This window comes from Cygnus atratus, chromosome 12 (assembly GCF_013377495.2).
Source record: "Cygnus atratus isolate AKBS03 ecotype Queensland, Australia chromosome 12, CAtr_DNAZoo_HiC_assembly, whole genome shotgun sequence".
Taxonomy (NCBI): domain Eukaryota; kingdom Metazoa; phylum Chordata; class Aves; order Anseriformes; family Anatidae; genus Cygnus; species Cygnus atratus.
Window position 1 is genome coordinate 3,478,357 of NC_066373.1, and position 15,459 is coordinate 3,493,815.

General features: G+C 42.0%; 1 protein-coding gene across 4 annotated transcripts in view; it reads right to left on the reverse strand.

Moving 5' to 3' along the window:
- Window positions 1–670: 670 nt before the first annotated feature.
- CRISPLD2 (cysteine rich secretory protein LCCL domain containing 2) overlaps window positions 671–15,459 on the reverse strand; it is a 30,428-nt gene continuing 15,639 nt past the window's right edge. For all 4 annotated transcript variants that reach the window (XM_035543670.2, XM_035543671.2, XM_035543672.2 and 1 more), the window contains 9 exons: window positions 14,690–14,848; window positions 13,902–13,962; window positions 13,237–13,303; window positions 12,113–12,243; window positions 11,924–11,967; window positions 11,415–11,487; window positions 10,638–10,713; window positions 6,021–6,154; window positions 671–4,040 (listed from right to left, as the gene is read on the reverse strand). In XM_035543670.2, the coding sequence (XP_035399563.1) occupies window positions 3,986–4,040; window positions 6,021–6,154; window positions 10,638–10,713; window positions 11,415–11,487; window positions 11,924–11,967; window positions 12,113–12,243; window positions 13,237–13,303; window positions 13,902–13,962; window positions 14,690–14,848 (800 nt within the window). In that variant the 3' untranslated portion in view covers window positions 671–3,985. The remainder of the gene's footprint in view (window positions 4,041–6,020; window positions 6,155–10,637; window positions 10,714–11,414; window positions 11,488–11,923; window positions 11,968–12,112; window positions 12,244–13,236; window positions 13,304–13,901; window positions 13,963–14,689; window positions 14,849–15,459) is intronic.

A 15,459-nucleotide genomic window follows, 5' to 3' on the forward strand; every position in this document is an offset into this window, starting at 1 on the left:
TCTTGTTTATATGTAATGGAAAATATGTATTTTTTTCAAGGCCTTCTTGTCAGTCAGGACTCTCTCCCTTGGCTCAGCCCCCATTTTTGGTCAAAAGCCATCTGGTGCTCATTGCCTGGAGCCTGAGCTATAAACTTCCCTGTCATCTTGCTCCTTTAACCAAGATAGTATTGAATTAGTACAAAACAACTTGGTTTGATTTGCGGTGCTGTTGGTAAGTATGAGCTAAGAGAAAATTTCAAGGGGAAATTAAAAAAAAAATCCATATACTTTTCACTTCCAAAATAAGGGTACATTTAACAACAGCCTGGTCAGACAGAAAGGAGTTCACCTCGGTTGTATTTTGCAGCATTACTTCATTAAACACTTTTTTTCCACCACTTTAATCTACTTCAGGGAGTTAAAGACAGACATGAATTTTCCTTACTCCCAGGATGTAAGGAAAGAATACACCTTATTCCAAATAGGATAAAAGTTGACTTAATGCCGGGGTACTGGGCAGTTCTATTTATTTGTCTGTGGAATAGACTCTGAACATTTCGATCTATCTTGGGCTCTCCAGGGGATACTCTGGTCCCCAGGAGCAATCCCAAATAGCTCAGGCTCAGTCTTCTAAATACAACCCCAGCTGTAGCTGAGCATTGATGACAAGGGTGGCATTCATTCTGGGAAGATTTTATTTCACAAATAATTCAGAAATAAAAAGAAAATGGAGGAAAAAAGGTATTTTACAATTCTGTATTTAGAAAAAAATATATATAGTTTATAAACAAACACACAGCCCCTTGAAAAACATGCAAAGGCACACAAAAATTTACAAGAAACATTTACACATAGGAAGTAGTAAAATACATCATTTTTCATAGAAAAAAAAAAAAGCAACTCTATGAACTGGCCCTAAATATTTAGACTGCACAACTGACCAAGTACACGACTGGAGGTTCTTCAACCAGCTGTTGGCTGAATGGCCGCTGATGACTTAAAATGACAAAATGAATGGAGCCAGCAGACCCAAACGTGCACTGGCAGCTGGGGAAGCTAGAACAACCGCTCGGCATTGACTTTGCCAGGGGTTTAACCTGGGTTCAGCAAGGATGCGCCCAGGTGCTTCAAGATGGCATGTGCTTACTAATCTGCTGAGCTAGGGTCTAAGGAGGAACGTATCTGGAGATGTAAAGACATGCTGCATCTGTAAGCTGCATTGAAATATATTAGGCTAAGAAATGCTTTGGTATCAGAAGTAAAATCAGGAAATATTGGGCTAAAAACTGGTACTGTCCCACCTATATATGAATAGCTAGCACATGCAATTGCAAGTCATTGATATATCTTTACTGTCTTGGAGGACCTGATCACCCCTAATTCTGGTGGAGGTATGTTTAAATTAATAGCACCCAGGACCTCAAATAATATTTGTGTAGTAAAGTCACAATTTCTCTTTTGTACAACAAATATAAAAATAAACAGACACAGACTTAAATTATGATCAGTTTCTAAAAATCCAAACCAGTTGGCTGAAGATAAAAATACATAATTGTAACTTGAATTAAGCACTTTAGGATATTTCTGGTGGAAGGACAATTCCTCCCTTGCTCCCTTTCCATCAGGTAGCTACATCCCGAGCTGTTTGGATTTTTATGTGCTCTACAATAATCCTCTAGACTTTTCTCCAAGAGCCCTCATGTTTCTTTCCACCATTTTTACAGCATCCATAATTGTCACAGACAGCATATTAGAGGTGGGATCCTACATTGGCTTTGACGCATGTTATGTGCTCTTGCAATCTGCATAGAATCAGTGGGAAGGAGGCCCCTGGACACCTGATGGCATCTCTTACACTTTCCAATTCAATAAATAGCACTGTGGCTACCATTTGGCCCATGATGGTCATAGACTCATGCTGCAGCATTTAATGGGCTTGAACCAGACTGTGTATAGCTTAATTATTCACAGTGAGCAGAAACAGGGAAGCCTTATCTCACTGCCAAGATCTCAAATGCTTCCAACCAGCAGCTTTCCTAAGATATGTCCCAGCTGTTTTTAACATCAATTTACCTAGTAAGAAAAAAGGTTTTTCCTATCTAAAGCAACTACTGTACACCTTGGAAGACAATACCATATAAACAAAGATGACACAAAGTCATTTCTCTACATCCCCCTCTGAAGGTAGGTTTGCTGTGCAGTACTTTTGGAGACGATTGCAATTCCAACTTCATATTTTACAGAAGGTCTCTTTCCAAATTCAGATTTCACAGAGAAAGAAACCCCAATGGTGAGACAAGCTGAGTGATAAATGTAATTTCTTTGCTGATTTCATGGCATATGCAGAATTAAAGAAGTGCTTAATTGTATTAACATTTTTGGTCTGTGTTTTAAAGCAGCTCAAAGACTTGGTTTTTATAACTCTCTAGATTAAACTGAACACAGCCTGAGCATACGAGTGGCTATGAGACATCTGCCAAATAGAGTGTAATATTCTATAACAAATGGGAAAATATTTCAATCAATTTATTGAGCTGCATGATTATATTTTACAGGAACTGAAGAACTAAAGTTTGTGTTGCCTTCTCATGATTAATGACCTTACTGGATGTGTGTGCATTAAAAGACAACCAGACCTGTGTTTAGACCAAGCCTAAAATTAATTTCTAGTATGAAGTAGAGAATAGTCTCCTGCCTTAAAGAGCAGCTCAGACCAGGCTATTCTCTTGGCTTTGAAGTGCTTTGGATGCATGTTGAGACATAAATAACAAAACATTAAATAGCATCACTACAACATCTATAGGTTTTGCAAAACAGCATCCTGGATATCAAATGCTCAAGGGTACAGCATTTACACTAAAAGTTGGGATCCACTGGTGTCAAAAAACAATGGGAAAAAATAATAATAATCTATCCCAATTTATGCTGTATCTTTTTAAGTATCAGAACTGTGCACACAACAAAGATCTTCATGAAGGTAAAGTGAACATGCTTCCTATGGATGCAATGATTCCTAGCAAAAATAAGATTAACTTTATCACTACTTAACTACTACAGATAAAACAACCAGCACTGCTGTATAAAACAATACGCTGCATTTAACTGAAGTTTTATTTTAAATGGCATGTAATATAGTATGAGATGTGCCAGCACAGGAGCCCCAGTTCACTGACTTCTCATGGGTTACGACACTTGCAAAGTACCTGTGAATGTTTGACCAGCAAACACTAAACCTGTTGTTTTGATGATCTGGTGGCTTCATTTTCTGCAGCGTGGGTCTCTGCCACCATCTCATGCCCTACTCCAGTCCCCAGAAAGCTTCGATATCCAGTCGGCAGAAACATCCTCTCCCCCACAGTACAACTTAGCCTAGTGCAATGCCCCAGCAGTCTAACACAGCAGCGCTGACGCATCTCACCTCGTTACAAAAATACCAAATATTCTCTTCTTTTGCACTCAAATCAAACATACACAAGCACACTCTATCACAGCCCAAACTCTCCCCAAATGATGTATCTTTTAAAACAGTTTCTTATTTCCAAGGGCCCAGCGTCTGGACCATCTCTCAGTTCTGAGTCTGTGTATCACCATGTCCACTGGAGAAGATGCTTCACATCCCAAAAAAGCCATCCAGGGCCAGGCCAAGATCCCTACAGCTGCTGTACATTGAGCCACCACAGTTCTGTGCAGCACACCTCTCTTGTAAATTGAAAGTTAGAATGGTTTATCATTGCTGAATGCCCCTAGAGAAACAATAACACAAAACGAAAAGATACAACGCTGAACAGGTGCGATGAGATGCAAACAGCTGAGTCAGAACCTGTTGTCTTTTTTTTTTTTTGGTCTTTTTTTTTTCCCTTTTCTTTTTTTCTTTTCTTTTCTAATTCCCTGAAAGAGATTGGCAAGGAAGGTATGTTCAGAGCTGATGCCATCAGAGGAGCCTTCCTGTCTCTGGAGATCAGCAGAGCGCTCTCCCAAAGAAACTTGCACCTTCCTTGGGAATTTACTGCTTCACAGCGAAAATTCGGAAAGCATTTCCATCTGAAGGATTAGTCAACCTGGAGAAAAAAAAAAAAAAATACAATGAACCAGATGCAGGCACTGCAGGACTCATGGTGCAAAGGAGCTACAGGAAGCTCCAAATTTCTTTGGGGTGCACCGATTCAGCATGCAGGGTCTGTGCTGATATAGCCCCACCAGGAGCCGCTGCAGGACAGGAGAAAGAAAAAGGATGAAAAAGAAGAGGCAGAAATTCATGAGTTCACTTTTGTTTCATCCTTTCAATCCAAATCTACGTCCTAATGTCAACAGAAGGAGCTGGGAAACAAAAGCCCCTCTTACAACTCTAGCTTTTATCTGAGGAACACCATGCTCCCTTTTACAGAGATTTGTGCGTAAAGAGAACATGTTTCCCTAAAAACAGTTGTCAAATAGGCTGGCAGGTTCCCAGGGCCCATCTGGCCCATCTCCAGGTGCTGGAAATGGGAGCAGACAGATCAGCACACATTAAGTGACAATCAATAGGTATATTCATTTTCCATCTTCAAAGGTGCTCCCAACAGCTCTGACTGAGCACAGGGAAAGAGGGCTTATCCTGTACCTGTTTGTACATGTATCTTTATCAAAGGTTATTTCCAATGTCCTAAAGGATAAGGTTTTCACCTTGATTTTTGAAAAGCTATTCCACGGTCTCACAGCACAGAGGTGCTCCTTCTTGCTGAGTGTAAATAACACTTTCCAAATCTTCATGCTCATCCCTGCTGCTATAGCATCTTTGGTTTCCCTCACCTCCTAGATCAGCACCCGGTGCTCATATTACGTGTCACTGCTGGTGGGGGAGTTTATTCTTAGCTTGGCTAGAGTTTGTCATGCAAGCAAAAAGTTCTCTGTCAGTATAAAAGATAAATTAGATAAATTAAAGGAAGACAGAGGTAGAAGAAAACTGGTATGAGCAGGAGATTCTGTGATATTAATCCAAGCTGAAAGCAAATCTGCCAAATTACAAATCACACAGCTACAAGAAGCTGATCCTGGTAGACCTGTACCAAAGAATCTCATATTTAATGTCTATAGCTTTCCTGTCTTTTATTATTATTATTATTTTCCTCTGCAGCAATGTTTTGGAATATTCATTACTAGAATAAAAATATCAAACTCAGTTGGATTTCTTATTATAACAAAAAGGAACCTCACAGAGCAGACAGCCATGTCAGTAATAACCAAAACCCACCACAATAGTGATGAATGTTATTTTTTCAAAGACAGGTTTGAGAACTCAGTACCATCACACTGATGTGTGAAAAAATACATCACAAACCAAACCAGAAGTAGCAAATTAGGAAGGACTGAATGAGCTGCAACTCAATCACTATGATCGTGTACAGGTGCAGGGTTTTGGAAACACTGATTTGCAATTGTCCACCGAAACCAGCAAGGTTAGACCAAAAGAAGCCATGCAAAAGTACAAGGGTGGAAAACCCATCTTAAAAAACTGTTTGATCTTCTCTCTAGAGGTTAATTTGCTCATATGTCTTTCAATAGGAGTAGAGAAAATTAATTAATGAGTACAAACACATCCTACACACCAGAATTCAATGGAAATCTCATTAAACCTCAAACCAGACTGAAAGTTGCAGAAATACCCATGTTTATCTTTCAGACAAGCAAGTTTGGAAACTTTCTTCTTCATTAAAATTTAATTCCGAAACATTATCCAATAATAATCACTGTACTAATTACAACAGTGGATTTTTAATGATATACGTATACAGCAAAATATTTTAATATGGATTCAGCTCTTTAAAAAAATATCTTAATGGTATTTCATACCTATCACACTGATCTGAAAGTGGCTACTGACTTGTGGAAGGTAAGAGCAGGACAACACGCTCTATTTGTTTGCATCTTGAAATTCATGGTGACACTGTTAAGTCCTGTATTTCCAACTCACCAACCTTTCTAGCTGATATCTGCTGACTTTGACACACAACTGAACTTAAAATCAAGAAAAAGAGGAAAGTATAAGAAAAATATCCCACCTCTCAGACTGGACTCCATTCTTTAAAGAGCCAACATAAATCTTCTTCTTTTCTACAGGCATCACGTCCACAAAACCACCTTCTTCATCTGGAATGACTCCTGCATGCACTGCGCTTTTGCAGATACTGGAGCTCTGGAAAATATTGAATTATTTTGACTTACAACACATCTATATTTTACATCTGGAGATTTACCATCTCCATCAGAATCAAGAACAAAAATCAACAACCAGAGAATAAAAAAGAAAAGAGTGGAGTCAAAGAGCTATGAAACAATTCTGTCGTTCTTATGGACAGACTGGGGATGGACGGTCATGGACCAGATCTGGGGATGTGATAAGCCCAGGTGTCAAATGCGGAGGTGAAAGGGCTGTAAGACCCAGCGCTGCCACAACAAGCAGCTGTTCCACTGAACAGAGAAACCGTGGCGCTGCAAACTCTTTGCTAGTGACCAGCCACCATGCCAAAGCTTATTCACCCAGCTGCTTGCAAAGCAGATGCTTTTCCTGATTTAAGCTAAATGGCCACCAGCTATCTGGGAGAGTTCACATGCTTCTGTCTAGGGGGGAAAAAAAAAAAAAAAAGCCAAACGCGAGGACTGCACTCCCAGAGTCGTGTAGCTTTTGGGCAGTCGGATAGCCCATTACCCTGTAAGACTACACTGAGTAGGAGAGAGATTAACACTTCTGGAAAAAAAATAAAGCTTCTTCATTGCACATCAGTGTTACCCTGTTCTCCTTGATGTGCAGAGTCAGAAGAGCCAGAGGAACACAAAACACTGACAAATGATGACTAAGCTCTTGAAGCATCCAGGAAACAGAGCAAAAGCAGAGGAGGCTTAAGCATAGTATAAACTTGGCCATCAACCCTCTAAAGGATTTACATACAGCAAGCTGGAACAACAACAAACAGAAATCAGCTTTGCGCAGGGAACTGCAGCAGGTGAAAATCCCAGCCCCATAAACTCCCTGATGGCTAAAACCCAAACTACTACAAAACCAGTGCCAAGGGCAAACATTCCCATCGTGTACGTACAATACAGATCGTGCTGTTTCCTTCTCACAGCCATATATGGCAGGTTTGCCTTGTCCCCTATATATTTATCACTTTGGATCGCCTATCTCTTGGCAGCTCCCTGGGTTTTGAGAGCCAATTTGGTATTTTGCTTCTATATAAGGGCAAGGGAACGCTCCGTTTGGAAGATATGCTGTGAATTTGCCCTACTATGCAGTGGGAAATCTGTAAATCTAAAATTGGCTCATAAAATTAAACTGTCCTGAATCAATTTGCAACACTTTCCACTGGGAGACATCCTAAACGATGTTCTTCTCAAGACATTCCTGTTTTTTCCAGGACTTGCTGTTCTGCTGCTTGCTGAAAGCTTTGACCAGAAGGCTTTTTATTGCCTTACCCAAATCCTCCCCCTATCACTCCGTTGGATTACTGCCTTCTTCTATTGCAGTCTAAGCTTTGCTTTGACGAATTGCTCACAGAGCTTTTGGAAGATGAGACATTTCAAGAATCAAGGCCATTCCTCTTGAACTCCGAAGTAGAGCAGCTGCCCAGACAACGCAATGGCTTTCCATGGCGTAGCCCCTTCACGTCTGCCTCAGCATCACACAGGCCTCTCGGGATGCTCTGAGAGCGTTTCCTGATGAAGTGAACTCTGAGGCATACCCCAATAAAATGACAACAGCTTTTTATGGTTGGCTATTAGCAATGATCTGCGAGTATGAATTTAATCACCCATAATTTCTTCATTAGTGTGACTGGTTTAATCATTAAGTTCCTATCTCGTGAGGGCTGAGCCACCCAGCCTGGTTTACTCTGATGATAAAGGTCTCTTTCGTTAAGTGATCTGTCCTCCTCCAACTAATTGCAGCACAGTTGTGGATAAAGGACCTTATCTCAAGAGCAGGGAGCTGTTTCCTCTCCCAGCTCCATAGGGCTCCTGAGCAGGGATGAGGAAGTGTTTCCCTTGCGGTGTTGCACACTAAGAGCCAGGCAAGTGACGGCACCTTGCAGAACATAAAAACTTTTCTACAGCCTCAGTAAAGATCCCTAGGTGTTCACACAGCTCCAGCATCCCCCAGATCTGGCTCTGTTCATATCAGCAAAAGCTGAGCTACCTCCTCAGCACAGTCATGTGTTCAGAGACATTTTTTTTCTCTCATTTTTCCAATTCAGAAACCTCACCATGAGGTTGACTGTGCGAGGTCAGAAGTAATTGACCCCAGAGAAGGAACTCTGAGTGTCCCACTACCAATGGTACCTCTGTGTATTCCAGGGACACTCCCACCATCTTCAGTGACATTACTGACGATTATAATCCAGAGATCCCTACAGACCCATAAAGCCACAACATGGGAACATGAGTAACAAATGTTCCGTTCCCCAGCAGGCTGCTTGTCGCCACTAATTTCAGCCCTGGGAGGACACCATTCTGTGGATAGACCTGGGATTTGGGCATGAACTTTTCCCATGGCATACTTGAGTGCATTTTGTTCCTTTACCCCAGATTTCAAGGCTCCTCTATATCCCTGTTTCATGAACCCTTTGTGGTTCTGACTGCTGTGCCTTGTCATTCTGCCATTGCTCCCGAGTACCCCAGCTTCTTGGACACATCAGTCCACCCATTCCTCACCTCTTCTAAACACACTTCCCTAGACTAGCCAAGCATTTTTGTCACCACTTCTGGGACTATGGACTCCTTAGCCGTCAGAGCATTTAGCAAATCAATGCTTTGGTGAAGGTGCTAAGAGACCAGAGGGCACCTGGAGGGAGCACAGATCAGACAGCACAAAACACTTCATTTTCTTTTAGATCACTTATTGGAGAAGACACGGTTGGAGCACAATTCCCCAGGGCCATGAAGGTGCCACTCCAGATGTGTAGCCTTGCAACCCTCCCAGAAGACTCGCACTTGTCTCATCTAGCTCATTTTCTGCTTTAATTATTTTCCAACCACAAGCTCGGGTTAATTCACAGCATCCCCTCCCAGAGGGCATCCCGCACAGTCCGTGCCCAGCGGAAAAGGGCATTGCTCAAATTCTCCCTGCATATCACGCCTGTTTATGCGGTCAGCTTTCCAGCCTGAGCATTCATCAGCATCAATGCCTTCTCCTTTGCAACATGTTTCACACCCTCCTCAAACTCCTTCTTTTCCCCTGCTGGATTCTTTTTTTTTTTTTTTTTTTTTTAATCTGTTTTGCTACCAACCACCCATTCTGCTAAAATCTGAAGTGTTTTTCCTCTTAGACCTGCAGCACACCATTAGCACAGTAGCCCAGAAAAAGGTTAACCAAGCCCTCTAAGAGGTGGCCAAAAACCTTTTCCTTCTTTTTTTTTTTTTTTCCTCTCCCAAATCATGGTCCATACCCCAGTTTATGAAACACAATAACCAGAGGGGACAGTAGGAAATAGAGCTTGTCCTTCATTAAAGGACACTAGTCCTTCTGCGTCAGTACAAACAGCGAAGCAATGCCAGCCCAGGATGCTGGTCCTCACCTAAAACCTTGTAATTGCAGACCCCATTCAGGGGTAATCTGAGGTAGTTTTGTCTTCAGTAAAAGAAAAGAAAAACTATTTCCCATTTCCTGCAGGTCAGAGCACGCACAGAGGCAGATACCACGGGGCGACAGCTGTGCGATGGATTTGCATATGAGCTTGTCTAGGCTAACTTGTTTGTGTCTCTATTAAAAAATAAAATAAAATAAAAATGGTCCCAAGTAAAATAAAAAAGTTACTTAAAAATCACTTTCTCAATGGCTTTTCCCAAACTGTTGTGTGATTCCCCCAGGATGTTTTTCTCAGGAGTCTGCAAAAGCTCCATGTGGACCCCCAGCTGGGGATGTAGGCCCTCACTGGGACCCACGATCAGCCCCAAAGCCTGTTCCTGCAGGCTAGACACCAGCCCGGGAGAGCTGACATTTCCAAAGAGAATCTCCGACAGGAAAAAAAGAGGCACCCACAAATGGAAAAATGTTGAAACCCAGTTTTTAGAGGCCTAATATTAAGAGATTTCAAGAAAATGACTGTCTGCCTAGTTTTAGCATCAAGTCTCTGCTCATCCCCACGAGCAGAGTTTAGAAAAACAAACCGATAAAACCAACTCGAATGCTTTCTTTCCACTGCTCCATGCCGTGTCCCAACTGCTCAAAAACACTGTTCAGCTCCCAGAAAGAAGAGAGGGGAGGGAGAAGACAGGCTCTTTCTGCCAAAAACATAGTGTGGTTGTATATGCAGAGTATATAATATAAGCCCTTTGATGTTCATCTGTAGATCTCCAAACCAAAGCAGTGCTTTACCAAGGCGAGCAAGCACTACCACTGTCTTGGATCCATCACCCCTAAGGCACAGGGCAGTTAAGGGACCCACCCAAGTCCAGAAGAAGTCAGCACCAGAAACTGGAGGGGCTCCCCAAGCCCCTTATTCCAGCCCCTTATTGTCACTGATGCACTTTGTTGGTGCCGCTTCTTCCTTCATCCCCATCTACCCCAACCCCACGCTGCAGCAGTCACGGGGAGTTTTAATCCCTTCCTAAATCACAGAGTAAGCCCCACTCTGCAATACAGACATCGTGTTACACAGGGTCATCAGGGAAAGGAGCATACTCACATCTGCATAGATGTTTGTGCCAAACACCGGTGCCCAGTATGATGGCTCATCTTTACAGTGGGCTGGACAATAAATCCTAGAAAACAATTTATTCAGATTTATTCTCTATACCAAGGCTCAACAGGAAAGCAAGCTGCATTCTTCGGAGATTTCAAGTGCCTGCATCTGGTCTGCAGGTGGCAACAGTGAATCTAATTATTTGTTCCCCTCAGATGACTTTCGGTAGTTACTACCGAACTGCAAACACAGGGCTTTAGACAAGTAAAAGAGCAATTAGTCTTTTATGACTTTTTCAGAGGGGAGTGTTTATATTTTTGCAGAATGCTCTGCACATTATGATTTGCATGAATTCGTGCCCCTGTCCTCTGCCATGACTTACACCTGCACAAGGCAGCTTTCTGGAGCAAACTTCTTCCGCATTTTAAGGTAGAAAGGAAAACCACATTAAAAACAACAGACAAACAAAAACAACAACCAGCAAGTGCAGGAGAGTAACAGCACTCCAGACGTGGTCTCACTGAAACAGGACTGCGTAGCCTGACTTTTGTATTACTGTAACAACCCAAAAACTCAACATGTTTTCCACCACAGTGTCCATGTGCCTGCCCATGCTGAAAACACACTTGGGAGAAAAGCACAGTGGCAGGAGGAAGCACACTGTTCCCAAAAGCTCTCAGATTTGGGGCTCTCAGCATCCCTCCTCCTCTGCTCACCCGTCCCTGCCCCGAGCAGGGCAGATTTAAGCTGAGCACAAATTTGCTCGAGGCACGCAGTTACCTTGGGCAATGGGTCGCAGGTTTCTTGAACTGGCACAGCTCAGCTACTGTCGTGTAGCAATCCAGTGTCTGTGCTGCGGAAATAAACACAGAGAAGGAAATTACTAGACCCAATAACCGAGCAGCTGCAGAAAATACAAGTCACAGGCATGCAGCAACCCTGGGAGACCCACATCCAGGTGAGGGCACCAGCATGAAAGCCACTCACTCCTTTACCAGCAGCATGCACCCAGGAAGGGGCTGAGCAGCTCTCCCACAGAAGTCCTACTGCCTTACTACAAGGTGGTCTTCAAAAGGTCAAAGCTTTCAAAAGAGAAAAGCAGCTGACCCACAAAACAGTGTATTTTTGTTACAGCCATGTAGTTATGTAGTTTCCAGACCCGTGGTACGGAGCCATTGGACACGATCACATAAAATGAAAAAGAGCACTGCATGGAGTGATGTTTTCAAGCATCTCATAAAACTCTAGCAACAATGGTTTCTTCTCAACTTTACAAACTTAAAACTTACTTGTGACTTTGGAAACCATGAATGCATTTGAAGGTTTACTTTTCCTGAAAAACAAGAAAAAATACGTATTAAAAAAATAAGCATACTAAAATTGCTTAAATCACTATGTCTATATACAAGTAACAAAGATGACTGAACATTTGCATATATTTAAAGCAAATACAAACACTTTTTTCCCAGATGTAGTACCTGAAAGACTCCACACCATTCCTGGTAGACTTCACAAAAGCTGGTGTCCTCCCCTTCCTCGTGATATCCACCAGTCCTCCTTTATTGTCCAGGATGCCGTAATGAATTGCAGCACGACATATGCTTGATGACTGAGAAGAGCACAACAAACAGTATGTGAAATAAATCTCATTCACAGAACAGCACTGGCCAACCACTGTGCAAAAAAAGAAATGAAGAAATGAACCACCAACCAAAGTGCCAAATGGAAAATAAACTGAATACACCCCTTTGGAATCTAGTTGTTAAATCTTACTCTCCCAACATAACCCTACTCTTTTGTTATTATTACAATTATTTTAAGCACTGCTTGGTTGAATGACAAACTTTTTTTTTTTTTTTTTTTTAAGTAGCATAACCATACATTTACATATAATTTAGGAAAAAAAGAAAAATAAAAAGCAGCTTTGGAAATTAACAACCAGTATGAAATATTTCCAGTTCTCAACAGAATATTAAAACCCAAAATATTTCTGCTGAAACCACTTGGAGGAGGAGGCTGTCTGCAATCACAGAAGTTGCAGGGCAAAACGTATCATGGGCGATGTAGTCACACACAAGGAGCAAGAATGGGGAAGCAAACATGCTTTACACAAGTACCCTTTCATCTTCAACCTTCCTTCACTCCAACAGGAGTTTTGATGGGGAAACAGTGCCATGCCTTATTTGTAAATTATTGTGCTAGTTCAAGATCCAGCAAATCTTCCCAAAATATTTAGTTACAACATTTTTACAGTGTTTGTAGTATGAAGTTTCTGTTCAGCATGACATTTGCCCACACTAATGAGGAACGCTTTGTAAGAGCTGTCTATTGATCCCTATCCCTCACTTTCCATGGGTTTTATTGCGCATTAAGGGCATTTATGACAAAATCAAGTCTGGAGTCCTTTTGCCTTTCCAGACTGCTTCTTTTTTCATCACTAAGATGAGGAAAATACAGATAATCTTTATTAGCACCCGTTTACAGCACCACAACTGGAGAATATGGAAAGCCAAATTACACTAGAATTGTTGGCGTTTCCCATTTCTGTTATTACCACTAACTCCCCACAAATTGCATCTATGAGCTATTAAAGGGTACTTACACTCTCATAATAAAATGTTCCAAAGATCTTTCCCTTACTGTACAAGCAGCCAGCTGGGCACAAATACCTAGTAAAGATATATATCTTTGAGAGTGGCGAAAAAACAATTCAAGAAAAACAGACTTTGACTCTATTTCATTTAATAGTCATTCCATTCATTTGACGTAACTCTTCCAATTTAAAAACAAGATTGCAAAATAGCTACTTTTTAAGACAGTTTCTCCACCCTCCTTAAAAACCCGACCAATATTTAGATTCTGTGGATTTGTTTTTTCTCCAAGTGATAAACTGTCCCGTTCTTTGCAGAAGCCTTAACCAGAAGTTCTTGACTGTCTGGGAGGGGACAAGCCATGAATTATTGGTCTGGCTTGGATGGTGGTGGAATGCACAAGAAAAGCTCAAAAGTGACTCTGCCAAGATTTATTAAATGATTCTGGACACCTGGAACTGTGGGCCATGATAGCTGCATAAAAAAATCTGAGTCACCTTACTGGTAGGCTTGGCTGAAGGCTTTGAACTGAGAGAAATGAAGGCTTTTTGCAAACAGACCTGCCTAGATAGTTGCAAAAATATATAGTATAGACTATACCTTGTTTGCAAGAACCTGCTAATTCTTAGACCATTTTTTTCCTGCACAGATCCAAGAGGTATCAATAAAACATTACCTGTTGCATGTTGAGCCTCTGCATTTGTCTCTCATCTTGGTCTCACAGGTAATGACTTGTGCTGGAAGAAGAAAAAAAAAAGTGGAAATAAAGCTATGCTGTAAGACGAAAGAGACAGCCACTGCCTGCTCTTGGGCTGCAGCGATGGGTAGCCACTGTACATCTTTCCTGGAGGTCTTTAGTGCAGTAAGATAAAATCTTATTGCAGACTGAGCAGCCTGGAGCTGTTGCCTCTTGAACTGTTCGCCCAAGACAGGTGTCTTTGGGAATATTAACAGGGAAGAAACATTTGACAGCCAAAGGCTTTGATTTACAGCCTGAAGTCTGCAGCCAGAGCTCTCATTCTCCATTTAATTACAGACTCACAAGATGTTAGTAGATAAACTTGAAAAGGATGCATTTGCTTGCCTCGCCTTGTTTTCAGAATAACTCTTTTAATTAACAGTGATTAGAAAACAACCGAGGAAGTACTACCAACTCCACAAACAGCTTCAGAAATCTTCCCAAGCAAGACATAAAAAGGAAACCAATCAAAATCCCCAGAAAAGATGCAAAGAGGGTAACTGCTGAATTTAGAGACTTTTAAATGGGAAACCAAACCAATATTTCCAAAATCGACTACCGACCTGGGGGCCTTCAGTTCATTGGTACTTCCTTAAGATGTCTTTAAGGGCGGACTTGAAAGAACAGATAGGTATTGCAGATTGACGTGCAGAAGGCACAAGGGGCTTTTGAAAGCTTTGCTCCCTGTTTTTTGGTAGAAAAAAAAAAGAAAGAGACCGCCTTACTCATATAGGTCTCTGGGGAGGTTTTCTTGGGCTTGACAGGTTTGCTGGGCTTGTTCTCCGGAGGGTGGAACCACACAGGTTTCTGCTCTGAAATTTGTGGAGTCTCCACTTCGTTAGTCTCGTCTGTCTCAGTGATGAAGGTGTCTTCGTAACGGTAATCTTGTTAGAAAGGAGGATTAAAAATAATTACAGTGTTCACATCAACAAGGAAGTCAGGTTCCTTTTTGGAGGGAGAAAATTTGGTTTGACAAGGATCTGCTTTTAAATAGTGGGAAACTTAAAAACAGAAGTTAAATGCAGCGCAGGATACTTGCCAGGGCAAGTACAGCACCAGGAGAGGAGACGTGCTTCTCCAGCAAGCTCCGCATGAAGCGGAATTTATAGCATCTCACAATAAAGGTTTGAAATGATCTAGACTAATTAATGAACAAGAGTGCTGAACACCTTGCAAAAAGAGAGCATTTGGGAAGGTGGCTAACACCTTTCTGCTCTTCAAACTGCCCCCCATCAGCACAGCTTCAGCTGGTCCTCCAGTAAAGCTCCCACAGTGCCCCCCTGCCCCTGCAGAACAAGCCGCTGGTGCAGCCAGGCAGAGGGATTTTGGAAACGAAGCCAGCAAAATTAATTCTGCTCAGCTGGCCCTCCACAAAACCTGACCCTGCTTTCGTCCTCAGCAATAGGGAGGGGGCAATGGATGGTGGATCTGCAGGGGCTTTGAGGAAAAACAGCAGGGAGAAAGGGAGCTCTCCGGCTCCCACCTGCTCCCCAAG